Below are 18,260 nucleotides of genomic sequence, written 5' to 3'. Positions count from 1 at the left end.
ATTATGTCGGCCTGGCAAAGCGCTGCGGATTGTTTGTTGCAAAATGAGAAACAGACACAACGTGCCGAGCCTCACTGCGTCATCAGCAAGCGACGCGGCGCAACCAATCAGCGCGTCCACTGCGCCGCCACAGCCTAGGCCGCTGCTGTGTTTTAAAATCGCTCTGCACAGCGCAGATGTGCGTGGCTGCTGTGTTTTGTGCTCTGATCACAAGAGACAGCTGCGTGCAAACTGAAATTAACCAACAGCACGAGTGACAGCCTGTCAAAATGAATGAGACAGATGGACTGCGGTACAGAAGACTAAACAGACCTCAGATCATAACAGACGAGCCCCAGGAGCCCGAATACAAGGCCACAAGGTACCTTCTCCATTTGCTACCTGACCTGTGTCATTATTGCTGTGATTCTCCGGTTTGTCCACTGAGGACCGTCAATATGAACACGCCTGCTTCTCGAAATATGCAGATATCGTGCGTGGTGCTGGTATAACAATAAATCAGACAGTTGACACACCGTTCGCCTAGTTACATGATAATCACAAAGGCTATTTCTCCTAGAGCAAACAACAGGAACGCATTGTTTTCTCTGATGCAGAAGTGAGCAGCTGCTGGACTGCTGTTGCATTGCTGAGCTGCTTATTTCTGCAGAATAGCTGCATTGTGGCTAGTGATCAGTTTGCACCAGGAAACATTGTATCATTATTACTGTTAGTGTTTTATTTCAATTTTTAAGGTTCTAAGGCTATTTTGGTTTTGATTTATATCTAAGCAATATTAAAAAGAACATTGTTTATGTATAGTGAACATGCAAATACATATGTTTTACTATTAAGTAAGTGAATCAATTAAATCCTATTTTAGCTGCAAGTAAGCATGAACCAGGGCACGTAACTAAGCAAACCAAACCCGAGCCAGGGGCATTTTCAGGCAGTTTGGTAACTGTTTTGTCTTTTGTGGCCCCAGTCCAAAGTTCAGAGCATTTTGCAATATCCTTCTGCTCACAACAGGGCGGTGTGGAACAAAGTCAATTTTAACATTGAGGCTAAAGTGTGAATTACAGGGAAGATGCTGAAAGTCACACACATCTCCGGGCGGATATCAAATATCTATGCTATGAAGCTTGAAAGTGAACTCTCTGAACTGCGCAGTGTCACTGAGGAGATACTGGAATGCGTTAAAATCCAGACAGATCTTTGCCCTTGATCTTGATCTGTATGTGTCTGTCTTGCAAAACACTGTTTACAACACTAACCCTTTCCCTAATTGAATGAGATGTAGTCTGATGATGTGTGCAGACATGAATTAATGCTGAACAAAAGTCATTTCTGCTGAAAACACATTGCAGTTCTGAGGCAAGTTCGTTTTTAGATTTTAGGTATCAGTTATTCCTTCATATAAGCAGTTTCAAGTGATGTTTCATTTTAGGCCTTGCATGCATCTAAATAAAGTAATAACAATAGTTTCTGTATTTTATTGACCAAACAAGTACAGTAATTTCTCCCTTAATGCTATGCCTGTTTCTTGTTTGAATCTTGATGACCATGGACAATATGCACATTATTAAATATCTGAAGCAAAGTCAATCCACTCTGTTTCAGCACCTACAGTGGGAGGGTTTTCCGCGTGACCCTGCTGACGTTGGCTGCATTCCTGCTGCTTCCTTTGCTCGGTGCCATCCTTCTGCTGGAGTCCCCCATCCAGCCACAGTATTTAAGGTGGGTTGGATGGATGGATGTCACACTGGCCTTTGAGATGACATCATGACAAGATCTCAAAAATAGAGTTCAGAGTTCTTGGTTCTCTGGTGAGGTTGAGAACATCTAAACCTGTTCTGCGCAGACATCGCTACAGTGGCACTGCAAGTGTGGAAACCATGCAGTTGGTGCCAAGACAGTATTTATTTGCTTGAGGTCCTCGCTATAGCATCTGTAAACTATGATATGGATTAATATTTTATTAATTTCCTTTTCTTTTTTGACAGAAGTCTTCCAAATGCAGGTTTTTTTCATTTCTGATCTGAGCTCTAGGCCGTGGACTGCCAATTTCATGCCAGTGCTTTCAATAATTTATGAATTAAAGACAAGAAAGTCCATCTGCAGCCATGTAACCCAAATATTTTTCAACTAGGCTGTTGCAATACTTTGTTAGCTAATTCAGTTGAGTTGCTGTTGCAAAATGCTCCATTCTGCAGCTGTGCATCTGATGTTTTGTGTGTGTGCGCATACTTTCAGCTTCAGCGAACCTCCACTTATGTCTGGCTGTTTGGAACCCAACTTTAAGCTCAGACAAGCGGAGAGGCTGTTTGAAGGCCAGCTGGTTGGGCCGGAGTCCATTGCGAATATTGGAGGTAGGTACTCAAAAGAGGGCTGGCGTCATTATTGACAACTATTTTCTTCTGCTGTGATGCATCATGACCTGCCTCCGAAAAGCAACATCTCTTAATTCCCAAGCTGGTTCTTGTTTTAGTAAATGAAATAAGGCTCATTATTGTGTGTTTATTTATAGATTTCCCTTTTCTGTTCATTCATTTCAGTCTTGTTCTCCAGGGAAGCTTAATTGTTTGCCTTTTTCCCCATTTTTCCTTGTCTCTAGACGTGCTGTACACTGGAACGGCAGATGGGAAAATTTTGAAGATTCAAGATGGTAACATGCATATCCTGGCAACCTTGGGCCAGCCCCCCTGTGGTAAAGCAGCATTGATTAGAACCTAATCACATCCACTTGAGTTAATTGTTGTACCACCAACTGTAGCTTAACACTAGAAGCGCCGACATTTCGAACTACCTACAAGCGCCAAAGCCGGTCATTGTAACCAAAGCTCTTTAACAGCTGTGATATGATAATCAAAGGCAAACCATCATATAAAACTCATACGTTTTATTAATGAACATCAAATCCAACATTTAAATAGCACAAATGTAGTATTTAACTTTAAATATGATCATAAAACATGAATATTATTGCTATAAATAACAACATACTTTTTTCTAAAAGCGCACACTGCAGTCAAAGCATGAATAACTATATAGCCTACAATGAGCAAAAAGCTCAAAAACAGCATACAGCAAGGGAATGAAACAAGTGTAAACGTAAATATTGGAATAATGTTCAAAAGCAATATTTTATAGTTCAAAAATTACTATTGCGTTTATCAAAACATAATTGTACACTAAAGTAAACATTTTCAACACTGTATAAACTTTGTTTTCAACATATACAGTTTTTATTCACTGTAGTTTTGTATTTCAATAAACTATTGACTATATATTTATCCTGCATACCTGACCTACCTAGCTCGTACAGTCCACACAGGACACATTTCTGCACTTTCCCTGCAGGAGCTCGTACCTCACACTGCATTTTGACAGCCTCTTCAGGTGACACTTTTACTCCATGAAAATATAGCATCGCAATAAATGCTCCTCCGCTGATAATGTCCATGAATCATTATTTTGGTGGATGTGCTGTGCTATTGCACTATGTACTGTGTGCAGTAGTATTGCATATTAATCAGTAGAGTAAAAGCACTTTGGACCTGGCATTTCACTCGCAGTGTTTTCACAACACTGGCACAAACCCACGAATGATCTGTCATTGCCAGTATCACTGATGCCCCTGAATCAGTCATGTTCATATACACGGCTCTCTTCAATCTCCATTTCAAATCCATGTTTATTTGCGGGTAATCACTGTATCCACTCAATCTGAATACAGCTGTAAGAAAACACCTGTAATGCTGTACAATGTGTGTGTTTTTCAAGCACATGAAAGACTGTAGACAGGTAGAGATCGCCAATGGAGCGCCAGACTGACTCTATTTTAATGGGAAGGCAGGATTATGCATTATATTAAATTTATTATGTATTTAAATTACCGGTCAGAATAACCAGATTTTGGCTATTCTAGGTAAATTTGTTTATAACTTATTTATTTTCACGTTTATGCAGCTAAAACGCTGTAGGCATGTTTAATACATATATTTAGGAAAAGTCACGAATGGGTATGCGCAGTGTATTTAGGAACACGGAGTAATTCAAATTTTAATAACCAAATCGGTCAAATTGACCAGCTTGGCGCTTCTAGTGTTAATGAGTGCTTGAATATGAAAGCATTTTCCCCATATCATTTTCATGTGACATACAGTACTGTGCAAAAGTTTTAGACAGGAGTGAAAAAATGCTGTAAAGTAAGAATGCTTTCAAAAATAGACATGTTAATAGATTATATTCATCAGTTAACTAAATGCAAAGTGAGTGAACAGAAGAAAAATCGACATCAAATCCATATTTGGTGTGACCACCCTTTGCCTTCAAAACAGCATCAATTCTTCTAGGTACACTTGCACAAAGTCAGGGATTTTGTAGGCATATAGTCAGGTGTCTGATTAAACAATTATACCAAACAGGTGCTAATGATCATCAATTCAATATGTAGGTTGAAATACAATCATTAACTGAAACAGAAACAGCTGTGTAGGAGGAATAAAACTGGGTGAGGAACAGCCAAACTCTGCTAAAAAGGTGAGGTTGCTGAAGACAGTTTACTGTCAAAAGTCATACATGGCAAGACTGAGCACAGCAACAAGACACAAGGCAGTTATACTGCATCAGCAAGGTCTCTCCCAGGCAGACATTTCAAGGCAGACAGGGGTTTCCATATGTGCTGTACAAGCTCTTTTGAAGAAGCACAAAGAAACGGGCAACTTTGAGGACCGTAGACGCAGTGGTCGGCCAAGGAAACTTACTGCAGCAGGTGAGACACATCATGCTTACTTCCCTTCGCAACCGGAAGATGTCCAGCAGTGCCAACAGCTCAGAATTGGCAGAAAACAGTGGGACCCTGGTACATCCATCTATTGTCCGGAGAAGTCTGGTCAGAAGTGGCTTTCATGGAAGACTTGCGGCCAATAAGCCATACCTCCGACATGGCAACAAGGCCGAGTGACTCAACTATGCACGAAGACACAGGAACTGGGGTGCAGAAAAATGGCAGCAGGTGCTCTAGACTGACGAGTCAAAATTTGAAATATTTGGCTGTAGCAGAAGGCAGTTTGTCTGAGTGTCTGCAGGCAACAGTGAAGCATGGTGGAGGTTCTTTGCAAGTTTGGGGCTGCATTTCTGCAAATGGAGTTGGGGATTTGGTCAGAATGAATTGTCTCCTTAATGCGGAGAAGTACAGACAGATCCTTATCCATCATGCAATACCATCAGGGAGGCATCTGATTGGCCCCAAATTTATTCTGCAGCATGACCACGACCCCAAACATACAGGAAACGTCATTAAGAACTATCTTCAGCGTAAAGAAGAACAAGGAGTCCTGGAAGTGATGATATGGCCCCCACAGAGCCCTGATGTCAACATCATCGAGTCTGTCTGGGATTACATGAAGAGAGAGAAGCAACTGAGGCTGCCTAAATCCACAGAAGAACTGTGATTAGTTCTCCAAGATGTTTGGGCCAACCTACCTGTCGAGTTCCTTCAAGAACTGTGTGCAAGTGTACCTAGAATAATTGATGCTGTTTTGAAGGCAAAGGGTGGTCACACCAAATATGGATTTTGATTTCATTTAGTTAATTGATAAATATAATATATTAACATGTCTATTTTTGAAAGCATTCATACGTTACAGCATTTTTTCACTTTTGCCTAAAACTTTTGCACAGTACTGTATGTCCTATAGACATCAGTAACCGACAGTGAGAGATCGGGGTCTTGGCCGAGTGATTCCAAGAGGGTGAACTTGACTTGACTTCCTGCTGAATGTGCTTCCAGGAACTCGGGATGATGAGCCGACCTGCGGAAGACCTTTGGGGATCCGTGTGGGACCAAATGGGACACTGTTCGTGGCAGATGCCTATCTGGGGCTGTTTGAAGTCAATCCGGTGACAGGTGTGTGAGATATGTATGTGCGTTATGCTTGATCTGTGCGATACCTGGCGCCTCTCCAATCTTGTGACCCAGAAACACCCAGATCTTTCTTCCCAGAGTCCTTAGAGCTCTTGCAACACTCCCTGAGAAAAGGTATGTGTGTGATGATGTTCATAATTAATTTAACAATACATGGCAGTTTGAGAGTCTGCCCAGTCAATGCCCAGCGGCTAGAGAGTGGTAATTGAGGTTTGGGTGCTTAATATTGTTATTATTTATTATTATTTATTAACATACACACTTACCCAGGGTTGGGTGTTGACGTGAACATGGGTGAGGTTACAGCTTCTATTAATGTGGTATTTGAAACAGAAACTATAGGTGTAAAGTTTAGTGTTATTTATTTATTTATTTATTAGCAGACACCCTTACTCAGGTTGATTTGCCATTTTTACAAGAAACATTTGTAAAGCATTAGAGAGTACATTAAATAAAACTGCAAAATACAATGAGCACGCATCCTGGTAAGAATGAGCAAAAAAAATGATCAGGTTCCTTCCCTGGTATGTGCCAAAAGTAAGAACATATGAACATAAGAGTGTCCAATCGAGAGGAGGCCATTCGCCCCATCGTGCTTGTTTGGTGTCCATTAATAACTTTGTGATCCAAGGATCCTATCCAGTCTGTTTTTGAATGTTCCCAAATTAATTGTCTCTTCAGCCACATCGCTGGGGAGTTTGTTCAGATTGTGACGCCTCTCTGTGTGAAGAAGTGTCTCCTGTTTTCTGTCTTGAATGCCTTGAAGCCCAATTTCCATTTGTGTCCCCGGGTGCGTGTGTCCCTGCTGATCTGGAAAAGCTCCGTTTGATGTGGTCAATGCCTTTCATGATTTTGAAGACTTGGATCAAGTCCCCACGTAGTCTCCTCTGTTCCAGGGTGAAAAGGTTCAGGTCCTCAGTCTCTCAGTAGGACTTTCCCTTCAGACCTGGAATAAGTCTGGTTGCTCTCCTCTGAACTGCCTCTAGAGCAGCGATATCTTTCTTGAAGTGTGGAGCCCAGAACTGAACACAGTATCCAGATGAGCTCTAACTAGTGCATTGTACAGTCTGAACATCACTGCCCTTGGTTTAAATTCTATACTTAGGGTAGACATAAGTAAAAAATAGTTATACATAAGTTATATACAGTAGTAGAAGTCCTTTTAATGAGTAGTAATGGTCACTACTCTGGGTTGCTTTAAATCAGGGGCTGTGGATGTGCTGGTTTCCACCAAGAACCCAGTGGCCGGCCGGCGCCTGTCTTTCGTGAACGACCTGGACGTGACCCAGGACGGCAGGAAGATCTACTTCACCGACTCCAGCAGTAAATGGCAGCGGAGGGACTTCTCCTATCTCATCATGGAGGGCACGGACGATGGACGGTAGTGCTCCCCCCCCCCACAATACAGCCGAGCGCTGATCATTACCAAACTCTGAAACGCATGAAGGTCACCGTTTCACTTGGCTTACTGACTCCTTCTCAGTGCTGATGAGTAGACCATCGTCGATTTGACACATGGCTTTATGTTCATTAATGAGGGAAAAAAAAGGTGTTTAGAATCATTCTACTGTTACATTTATATTGAACCTAAATGTTTCTTCCTTTTCAGCCTCTTGGAATACGATACTCTGACCAGGGATGTAACTGTTCTCATCGACGGCCTGCGCTTTCCCAACGGCGTGCAGCTCTCTCCCGCTGAAGACTTTGTGCTGGTGGCGGAAACGACCATGGCCCGGATACGAAGGTACGATCCGATCAGAGATTTTGTGACTTTAAATGGTGCTCCATAAGACAAAACTGGATACATAGAAGTTGTCCAAAGCATTGTGTCCAACCAGCGCACCCTGCGGAAGAGCAAGGCCCAAAATAAGAGCAGAACCAAAACAAATATTTAGGCACGATCGTCACTGTTTCTTTTAACTTATTTTTAATCCTATTTATTTTGTGTCTCAAACTAACATGAAGTACAGTGTGTCTTTAGGGAGGCGGTATTGTAATGTGTTTTGAAAGTACAGTTACCAAGGCAACCAAATATTAATTAAGCAATCTGTGTGTCCCACTTATATCAGAGACAAAGGGCTCGTTTTTTCACATCGAAGCTGTGGGCTGATTCAGTAGGTGGAGGCTGTGTGTGTGTTTTTTTTTTTTTTTTTTTTATCTTTCATGTCCTAATAAAATGAGAGCTAGTCTTCATTTGTGCATCACTTGTTTTTTTCGGTGGAATCTGGGCATGACTGTAAATAGCTTAGAGTTTAAATGCAGGAAGACTTACGAAATGCATTATATCGGGACTTGCCCAACAGCTCGCTCCGAGTGTTTGCAAAGTTTTTATCTATATTGCGGACGAATAAAAAGAAAATTTACCAATAGTGAGTTATGTAATGTATTGTTTAAAGCCAAATCTTAACAAATGCAAATTGCTGCAGTAAAAACCTTTAAGGAGATGCTGTATAAATGAATTGAGATTTTGGAAGTCCGTTTTCTTTGGATACCACAAGGTTTACTGCTGTGTTAGATTGGCCATGTCTTTTTATAGTAATTTTAGTCGCACAAAATAGTCCTAAAGCAGTTCTTGATTAACCTTTAGCCAGAACCTGCTACCCTTGTGTTCCTTCTGTCAGCTTAATACACAGAGGGTATTATCTTGTGTCCGGTTCCCATGATCCCCCTTGCCTCCGATGACACTCCTATATTAATCGCCCTGTGCAGGTGTCACGTTTCCGGGCTGCAGAAGGGAGGAATGGACACGTTTGTGGAAAACCTTCCCGGGTTCCCCGACAACATCCGCAGGAGCAGCTCGGGGGGGTACTGGGTGGCGATGTCAGCCGTGCGCCCCAACCCGGGCTTTTCCATGCTTGACTTCTTAGCAGAGAAGCCTTGGATTAAAAACATCATCTTCAAGGTAAGGATCCGTATGTATGGATTGATAGAAGGCTGTTCAAGGGGAAGATATTGCTGTATGTTTAACATTAAGCTGTATCCTGGCCCTGGACACATATCCATGAGATGTTCTGGTTGGATGCTCTGTTGAAAAGTGATCCAACCCACTGCCTCTTTTGTGAGAATGTTGCTGCCTGGCACTAGGTGGTGCTGTCAACTCAAACTTCAACATTAATCCTGGTGGAAATGTATCCTGCGAATACCCCAGGGCCTTTCCAAAACACTTTCTTTTATTGCGTTCCTGGTGTTACAACTGTAATTCTAAATTAAGTTAAATGCTAAAGATGATAGAAACAAATCTGCTGATGAGATCCAGAGATCTCTTTATTTTCACATTTAAATATGTTGGCCAGACCGCTTGCAAAACAAACCGATGTTACAACTGGTTGCTCAAGAATCCGACACACAGACATGTTGCTGTGGAATGAGGAACCTTGATTACGGACAATTACAAACTGAAGACTCTGCTTGATTATAATTGCAAGGCCGATGTAAAAAAGTTACTGTGGAGTCAGTTAATGTGGTTCCACGTGTCTCCTGTGCTGAGGGACGTGGGGTCCGATCCCAGGTGGGGGATGCTGCTGTTGTTTCCTTGAGCCAGACGCTTCACCCAGAATGCTCCAGTACAAACCCAGCTGTATAAATGGGTAATTGTACGCAAAAAAGAATGCGTCTGCTAAGAAATTTAATATTTGTGGTTCACAGCGTGTCCTGATGAAATGACAGTACTCTCTGTTTTCCCAGCTGCTCAGTCAGGAGGTCCTGATGAAGTTTGTGCCCAAGTACAGCCTGGTGGTGGAGCTGAGCGAGAACGCGGTGTGCGAGAGGAGCTTCCACGACCCGCACGGCACGGTGGCCACATATGTGAGCGAGGCGCACGAGCACGACGGGCACCTGTACCTGGGCTCCTTCCGGTCGCCCTTCCTGTGCCGGCTGGACCTCAGCCAGGTGTGAGCGCCGGGGGGGCCGAGGCCACGGCCACCACGCTCCTGTGTCGCACGTAATCGGATCCGTTATGCCGTTTCCTGGGGTATAAGACTTTTTTTTTTTTTTTTTATTGAAATCGCTTTGTTTTATTGGTAACGGCAATGTGTTTTTTTTTTTTATGCCCCTTATGAGCCACTGCTGACCGGAGAAATGAGGAGTCGTGTGAGTCCAAGCAAAGCTGCTGTTGCATCCCGCCCATCCCCATTTGATATGAATCTGTGGTTCACTACTGGAGCAGTTTATTCTCCATATTAGAAATGCAAAGACTTCCTTAATAACATTGCAAAGTGTGTCATCATTTAGTGTGTCATTTAGAAAGAACGCCAGGGCTGAGCAGAGAAAAGGCTGGGATAACTAATTCAACTCTACATTTCGATGAACGTGTCAGACTGTAGGTGTTTACTTAAAACCCAAATAATAAAATCTTCAACACGAAAGCATCCTATTCACTGATTTGCCTTTCAAGTGTTGCATCCGCGGTAGAATAATTTAAAGGCCGGATGAAGTATTAAAAAGGTAGGAATGATGTTTGAAAATCCTTATGAAATAATGTGAGCCAGGCTTTTGTTTCCATTTTAAAAACCCAAATAAATAAATAAATAAATAAATATACATTGTTCATTATTTCCCCCCACTCAACTGCTTCCCAATTTCTATGGATTTGGATTTGTCATCTTAAGCTCGTATAAGCTGTCGGCCGCTGATGCTCGTATGTACCCTGCGCATACTGTTCTTTTTTGCCCATTTTTTATTTTACTAAGTAGGATTTAAAAGGAGGCACAGCATTACATAGCGTTACTGTGTGTTGACCGTGTCGGCTGTATTGGCAATACGTCCAGACATTTCCCTTTGAATAAGGATTACATTATCAGAAGTAATCATTTCTGCTTGTAAAAATAACAAACAAAGACATCTGTTGGGATCATTTCAAGAGTGAATGCCGCAGAAGCGATGTGCATACTTTTGTTAATCCAGTGTGGTTTGTGTTTAGATCTGTGTCCTTAGGGCTCAGAGTTGTGCTGTAATCATTACCTTTTTACCTGAAGGCTGAAAATCAGGTGAAATCCGATCTCCCGTTTGTTGTACTACTGTAGCTGCAGAAAACGTGATTATTAAAATGTGAGGAAGGCACGGAGGCACGCCAGACCCCGTTTCTTATATTGCATGGTAACTTGATTGATCGAAGTGTCCTTGAATTGTCAATTATTTCCTAACTGTGATTGTTCTCCTGCCACTTTGTATAATTTCCGTATGCTATTCCCATCATTCTTAAAATGCGTGGGTTGTTATTGTTGGCGTGATAAGGAACCGTTCTGCCAAAAATACCTTCTCTGGGCCCAAACCTGAAGACACGGAGGTACGGAAGTGCATTGGTGTTACTCGAAGCCAAGTGGAGCGGCGTGTGGGCTGACAGGGTTTTTTGAGTGCCATTTGATCATTTGCAGGGTTTAAAAATAAAAAATAAAAATCCAAAGCAGATTGCGTTTTTCTTTTTTTCTTGACCAGTGTCTTGCTGAAAAAGTTGACGAAATAATCTGAGCACGAACCACAACAGAGACTCGTGGGGACCTTTGTAACCTGTTTCGCCCCCAGGTCACTGCTGTGTCTCATGTTAATAGTATTGCACAAAGAGATGTGGATGGTTTTACTCTGTGTAAGTTAAGTACTGAGCACAGAGGAGATGGGGCAGGATTTTTGTAAGTTTCAACAGTAATGACAACCTCTTCGGAGAGATTCTGGAAACTGGAAATGTGTTAAAAGTTAGATGGGTAATGAATGTTTGGCTGGTATTTCTGGCGAATCTGCTTGCTTATAAATGTATTTTGTGGCAGCTGTGTATTTTTGTTCAGATATATTTAAACTCGGTGTAAGGTCATCAGGAATAGGAAGATTTTTTTTTAACCACTATGTTTGTTGTTTTGTTCTGTTGGTCAAAGCGTGATGAAATTCTACATTTGTAGACTGTCCTTATTTTCTTTTTGTGTATTTCATTGGTATACTTCACCTGCTTTCTGTGTCTGTGTTTTATGAAGCACACAGAAAATGAAAACGGTTTGAAAAGGAAAAACTGACAGCACTTTGCAAGAGCCTGAACTCAAAAACACTGTCTTGGAGCTGGCAAGAGATTGGAAGACCCCACAAGTCAGCCATGGCTGATAGACCAACTCGTCTCCTTTAGCAACTTATTGGGTCAACCGTTACTTCTCTTACTGTTGCTCTTGTGCAACATGACGAGACTCCTATTTCCGAAACCCTGTGCAAAAGGAGAAGTCTGTAATGTCTTCTGTATTGCTTTGGTTGATATCCCCTCATCAGTCCACAGTTTATATGCTATATGTTTTCTTTCTTCCTGATCCAATCATCTTGCCAGCTCTGTAATATCTTAAGGGGTTGCCTTTTGTGGTTCTTGGACAGACGTGTAAATGCACAGCAGGGAGCACTTCAAATAACATTGTTGGTAATCCAGTAGGCCGCAGCCGTCCCGAGTCGAGGAGAGAAACCTTTTGAAGTGATGCGTTAATGAGCAGAGCAGTTTTAAGATCCTCACCTCAAAGCGACAGCATCTAGACCACTAAGTCAGACTGTTATAATCATTCCATGTGCGACTGAATTATTTAACGCTTGATAAAGATGGCATTGTGAGGCTTCAGCATTTATTTTGTATCCCCCCTAACAAGAATCACTGTTTGCATTGAATTGAGGTTGCACTGAAGTAGTGAGTAATAAAGATATATGTAAAAACAGCGTCCTCAAACATTGTTTTTTCTTTTTTCTTCTTTCCGTGTTCTCAGCACAAAAACGATGCTATATAACTCAGTGTCTCAGTGTATATTAAGAATAATGGGTCCTTTAGCTCTTTGTGCTGGAAGCACTATGGCTGTTACAATCGTAGCTGATTTACACAATGATACCACTTGTTAAAGTCAGACGTTTACAAGCTAACAAGCATTGGGAAAAGCAAAAACAAGCAACAGTTGAAAATAAAGAAAATTGAAGGGTCTGGTTTAGCTGGATAAAAGCCACACGATCAGAACAATTACATTTTTGAAATAAAAACGAAAACAAAACTAAAGTAAAGGCACTTGCTGTTGCTTCTCTGTTTTTTCAGTTATAATGGTATATGTGGGCAAATGTTTAAGACTGTTACATGTCATAGAGACTCAGAAAGTCCATTGGGTTTCTGCGAGTGTGAAGAGAGGGAATTAATTAATCACCGTGCTCCAGTACATCAGGTATGGAAAGCAATGCTCTTATCTTTCCAGGGTAAACAGTCTTTGTTGCGGCACGCAGGAGAAGAAGGTGGTTTCCATCTGGTGCAACCATGGTATGGACCAGACTTCAAAATGGCAGCGAAACGTCTGCATCACAAAGAGAAGATCAATAGGGGTCAGTTGGTTCATTTGGTCGGCACATTGTTAGCCTTTTGGGAGATTTTGAAGGGGGTATTCTAATGTCGGAGTCAAAACTGCACGGTATGTAAGAGAATGGCCATGGGAGTGAAAGGGAAAGCGGTACACTGTCAGCGGGTCACGGGTTTGTCTGTGGTTTGTGGGAGATGCTTGTCACTGCGGACGAGACTTGCCTGCTTCAGAATCCCATTGGGTTGGAAGTCACAGTTGTCCGGATCGGGATGTCCTCTCTTGCGACAAACTGTGCGGGAGATCTCCACTTCCAGGATGTATTTGACACCTTTTACCACCTGCAATCATAGGATGCATACAGTACTGCACTGCTGGGTAGCTATGGCCACAGTATTGAGGATGAGAAAATATCTCCCGCACATGCTGAAACGAAAACAATTTTTGTATCGGTCTGTTTTTTTAGAAAATGCTGACGTTTCAGTCGTCAGACCTTTATCGAAACGTTCCAGAATCCAGTCAGCCTTCGTGTTTTGCTATTGGTGTTGAAGGAGATTCAACTTTCAGATATTTCAGAATTCATTGTAACAAGGATGTGGTTATTATTAATGAAGATCGGGGACAGTATTCTTGAAGTGTAAGGAAGGAAGCTCTGAAACTAAAAACACCCTTTTGGTTTTCTGCCTTCCTTTGATCACAAATACTAAAATTGTCTTTTATCTCCAACCGAATATCATTGTCTCAGAGTAGTAACCAAACCCACACTGCATATAGTACTTCACTATTAAAACGAACCTACTTATTTCTGCTGAATAAAGTTGAGAAATTAATTAGCCGGGACATATTTTGGTTATGTGGCTAAATGTTAGAGCTGGCAAATCCTTTGTTGAACAATTTTATTTAGGGGGTGGATACATATGTAGAGCATTATTAAATCTATTCTAGATGATTGTAAAAAGGTTAGTTTTTTTTTTTATTATTACTGTCAAGTCACCCACGCCATCAGTGTGGTTTCATCATGACGTTAGTTTTATTTTCCTGGAGGCACAATGAGAGTGCTTTGAACCTGTTTTTTTCAGTGATAATCCTCACAGAGATGAGGCTTATTGAAATACAGAGGAGTGGCTAAATATGCATCAAAATATAGGTCTGAATGCAGCTCTTTGTGGGAATTCACCCCTTATAAATACACCCAATGACCCACCTGTTTCTTTGCATCATCTATGGAGGATGCCCTGAACACAAATATGTCGTTGGATCTGTTGTTGAAGTAGTAGGTTGCAGTCTTCACTGCCTTTTGAACACCCGGGTCGTTCTTGCTGACGTCCGTGGTGGATCCAGGTTTCAAAGGCTTGGCCCCATCATGGGTGTATAAAAACTCTGAAAACAGAAACAAGAGACTTGATATGGCAAGCTTTGTTACATAACACTCACTTAGGGATTGTGGGCACCATAGCTGGGTGAGTAAGGCTATATCAAATGGTGCAGCCCTCAAATGATTTTTCTAATGTATTTTACACGTAACTAAAAACGAACAAATGTATGAAAACATTCAGGAGTCATTTAACAATGTGAATGAGAAACAGTAGTGGGTTTAAAAGAACAATCTTTGGTCGGAAACTTTGAAAAGTACAGGCCTTTTAACAGGAAAACCACGTAAGCTAAACATGTCATGCTAAAATAATTTAAGAGGGCCTTCAATCACCTGCTCAATAGCTTTTCATAACCGCACGGATACTGCGGTTGGTAAATTAGCCTCATCATCTGTGTTTCTTTTTAGACAGCTCAGCCATTTTTTAAAGCATAGAGGGCATTTACAAATCCAGTCCATCTTAGTCGTAAGAGAAGTGCAAACAAAGTAAGTCCCAGGCGATGCTACAATGTTCTTAACAGCTTTCAAATTCACAATCTCAGTGAAGGTAATCTAATCGAATCAACGGCAGTTTGTGCTGTCTTACCCTGAGAAGAAGCGATGCAAACCAGAGCGGTGAGGAGCAGTAGCCCGTCAGCAACCCCCATGCTGCTCGGAGTTGGAGAGTAGTACTGAGACACTTCCTGAATGGCAACACTATTACCACAGCGTGCATCACTCACACGGGCTTGCAGTGGCCTTTTTAGCAAATTTGCTGTTGGTTTCTAAAGTGAATCATATGAAAGTCTTTGAAACTACACCATTTCATGAGTTTCCTTGGTTGAGTTTTTTTTTTTTTACACTCTTTTCATTGTATTTGATTCCAATGTCTTTGCACCAGTTGTTTAATTAAGCTGTGGGAACTGTTTTGCATTGCTTCATCTTTTGCTTGGTGCAATCAATACAACAACAGCAAAATGTATAATTTTAGTTAATCAACTAGAAAGTGAAACCTGACTCTAAATGAACTGCATGATTAATCTAAAGTCATTTCCATTGATGCTTCACATGTGAGAGATAAAGAAATTGTGGGTTATTTGCCAAGCATACAGGTCTGGACAGTCTGATAATGTGATACGCTGAGCCATCTTAACAGTTTTTTTGAGATGTAAATTCAATTCTACCCATTTTAACTAAATTCCGTAAAAACTGCATTAGGAACCTGTCATATTGATTAATTTATTTCTTATTACAACAAACCCAAGAGAATCTGTGTTCTGCGTCTTTGAATGCTTTAGACCATATTCACACCAGGGGTGATTTATACATGTATTAAAATATATTTACGTCTGTTTCTAGTCTAGTCTAGAAATCATTCCCCCTCCGAAAATTATCAGTGTGTTTTAAAATCTTAATTTTGTTCGATTGTACTTCCTCCCTGGCAAAATAAGTAAACCAAACAAACAAACTAATACATAACAACAACAAAGAAAGGAAGGACAACAAACTATGCAGTATTTTATAAGCCAAATCCTCAAACCTTAATAACCCTAAATAAAGGGACGTCGAGTCAAGCGTGGTTTCTGCCACTTCCTCTTTAGGAAAGCGGGAAAACCACAGCTTCTTATTATTTGTCGAAGTGTTGCTTCCAGTTGCACAGTATTTCACTGAGAGCGGTTTCTATTGCTACCATTAGAACAGCTAATTATAGTTCAGTTGCCAAACACCGTTTTTACTATTACATTCCTGTTAAGCATCTAACAACCGGAATCCAGTTTTATCTGATATTTCAGCTTGTGTACTGTCTTTCATCACCACTGAAAATGTGGGGCTTTAAAGATGACAAAGACTAGTCTGAATCAACCCCTGGCACGCTGGTTTATTGTAGTTGGTTATAATTAACACAGGAGGGGGATTTATTATAATTTTCGTTGGGCTATTACAGATTCGTTGTAAATGTCTGTATTTATGTAGGTGTTTATATCACTGAAGGAAATTATAATAATTTTGAAACGACAATGATTGCAGCTAATATAGTATTAGCTATCGGATAGATTCCAGAGATGTTTTAAAGTACAAGAGCAGAAGACAAGCAACAAAGTAGCCTGTCTTTCTAAATCTGATATGGTTTTGCCTTGAGTTGAGTTATATCACTCAACACACAACCTGTGTTATAACATACATATTATGCAGATGTGACACACGAAAACACTTAGATTTAATACTGAATAATTGAGAGGATTGACAGTGCCAACTTCCACTGGATTTTGGGGTGTGTAAGGGATACTGTAGATAAGGGATTAGACAAAAATTAAATCACACAGGGTTCACACAATTATGTCCTCAGGGGACTTATTTTGGCCCGTTTTATATCATTTAAAATATTGTTTTACATCCAGTTTGGCAGCCAATGCATTGTTCTCAACGGTCTGACTGTGAAGACAAGAAGTAAAGTCTTCACACTACTGATAGTTATGCATGCAACAATGAATGCAACTAATTAATTGTTTTAATACACTGCAATGTCAACAGATATTTATTGTCAACAATGCAGTGTGTATATGAAATGATATGAAGCCATTTACTTCTAAATTTTGAAGTTTTTTAAGATTATACACCGATCAGCCATAACATTATGACCACCTGCCTAATATTGTGTAGGTCCCCCTTTTGCCGCCAAAACAGCCCTGACCCGAAGAGGCATGGACTCCACTAGACCTCTGAAGGTGTGCTGTGGTATCTGGCACCAAGACGTTAGCAGCAGATCCTTTAAGTCCTGTAAGTCGCGAGGTGGGGCCTCCATGGATCGGACTTGTTTGGCCAGCACATCCCACAGATGCTCGATTGGATTGAGATCTGGGGAATTTGGAGGCCAAGTCAACACCTTGAACTCTTGATTCATCAGACCAGGCCACCTTCTTCCATTGCTCCGTGGTCCAGTTCTGATGCTCACGTGCCCATTGTAGGCTCTTTCGGCAGTGGACATGGGTCAGCATGGGCACCCTGATTGGTCTGCGGCTACGCAGCCCCATACGCAACAAACTGCGATGCACTGTGTGTTCTGACACCTTTCTATCAGAACCAGCATTCACTTTTTCAGCAATTTGAGCTACAGTAGCTCGTCTGTTGGATCGGACCACACGGGCCAGCCTTCGCTCCCCACGTGCATCAATTAGCCTTGGCTGGCCATGACCCTGTCGCCAGTTCACTGCTTTTCCTTCCTTGGACCACTTTTGACAGGTACTGACCACTGCAGACCGGGAACACCCCACAAGAACTGCAGTTTTGGAGATGCTCTGACCCAGTCGTCTAGCCATCACAATTTGGCCCTTGTCAAAGTCGCTCAGATCCTTACGCTTGCCCATTTTTCCTGCTTCTAACACATCAACTCTGAGTACAAAATGTTCACTTACTGCCTAATATATCCCACCCACTGACAGGTGCCATCATAACGAGATTATCAGTGTTATTCACTTCACCTGTCAGTGCTCATAATGTTATGGCTGATCGGTGTACTAAACTAAGCTTAGTACCACAGACTTAAATCTCTTTTATTTCTTTAACATCCTTCATTTACCTGTGTTTAAAGATAAGGAAATAAGTAATACATATAAGGTGGGCATGTCAGGAATTTTTAAAGATATGCAGCCATTGACTGTTGGTGGGGGGTCAGAATAAGGTGAAATCCATTAGATGAGCTTTAGATTTAATCAGT

At 41.4% G+C, this 18,260-nt stretch overlaps 2 protein-coding genes across 2 annotated transcripts; one reads left to right on the top strand and one right to left on the bottom strand.

Moving 5' to 3' along the window:
• The first annotated feature begins 111 nt into the window (after positions 1 to 111).
• apmap (adipocyte plasma membrane associated protein) lies at positions 112 to 10,272 on the top strand. Its single transcript, XM_066697380.1, has 9 exons — positions 112 to 361; positions 1,600 to 1,716; positions 2,233 to 2,348; positions 2,594 to 2,686; positions 5,774 to 5,890; positions 7,115 to 7,289; positions 7,518 to 7,652; positions 8,618 to 8,810; positions 9,593 to 10,272. Exons 1-9 carry the CDS (start codon positions 270 to 272, stop codon positions 9,800 to 9,802), a joined length of 1,248 nt encoding a protein of 415 aa, XP_066553477.1. The 5' UTR covers positions 112 to 269; the 3' UTR covers positions 9,803 to 10,272.
• A 2,195-nt stretch (positions 10,273 to 12,467) lies between these two features.
• On the bottom strand, positions 12,468 to 15,269 carry cst7 (cystatin f). Its single transcript, XM_066697381.1, has 4 exons — positions 15,153 to 15,269; positions 14,399 to 14,574; positions 13,419 to 13,535; positions 12,468 to 13,194 (listed from the first exon to the last, which is right to left on the bottom strand). Exons 1-4 carry the CDS (start codon positions 15,211 to 15,213, stop codon positions 13,087 to 13,089), a joined length of 462 nt encoding a protein of 153 aa, XP_066553478.1. The 5' UTR covers positions 15,214 to 15,269; the 3' UTR covers positions 12,468 to 13,086.
• Between the last annotated feature and the right edge of the window lie 2,991 nt (positions 15,270 to 18,260).

The sequence above is a fragment of the Amia ocellicauda genome, chromosome 23 (genome assembly GCF_036373705.1).
Source record: "Amia ocellicauda isolate fAmiCal2 chromosome 23, fAmiCal2.hap1, whole genome shotgun sequence".
Taxonomy (NCBI): domain Eukaryota; kingdom Metazoa; phylum Chordata; class Actinopteri; order Amiiformes; family Amiidae; genus Amia; species Amia ocellicauda.
The sequence above is the reverse complement of the archived record's forward strand: the minus strand, read 5'-3'. Positions and strand labels throughout refer to the sequence as shown.

Excerpts from the sequence above, each read along its gene's own strand:
- apmap (XM_066697380.1), top strand. The coding sequence starts at position 270 with ATGAATGAGACAGATGGACTGCGGTACAGAAGACTAAACAGACCTCAG. Across the intron at positions 1,717-2,232 it reads ATCCAGCCACAGTATTTAAG|CTTCAGCGAACCTCCACTTA; the intron begins GTGGGTTGGATG and ends GCATACTTTCAG. Across the intron at positions 8,811-9,592 it reads TTAAAAACATCATCTTCAAG|CTGCTCAGTCAGGAGGTCCT; the intron begins GTAAGGATCCGT and ends CTGTTTTCCCAG.
- cst7 (XM_066697381.1), bottom strand. The coding sequence starts at position 15,213 with ATGGGGGTTGCTGACGGGCTACTGCTCCTCACCGCTCTGGTTTGCATC. Across the intron at positions 14,575-15,152 it reads TTGCATCGCTTCTTCTCAGG|AGTTTTTATACACCCATGAT; the intron begins GTAAGACAGCAC and ends TTCTGTTTTCAG. Across the intron at positions 13,536-14,398 it reads TAGATGATGCAAAGAAACAG|GTGGTAAAAGGTGTCAAATA; the intron begins GTGGGTCATTGG and ends CTATGATTGCAG.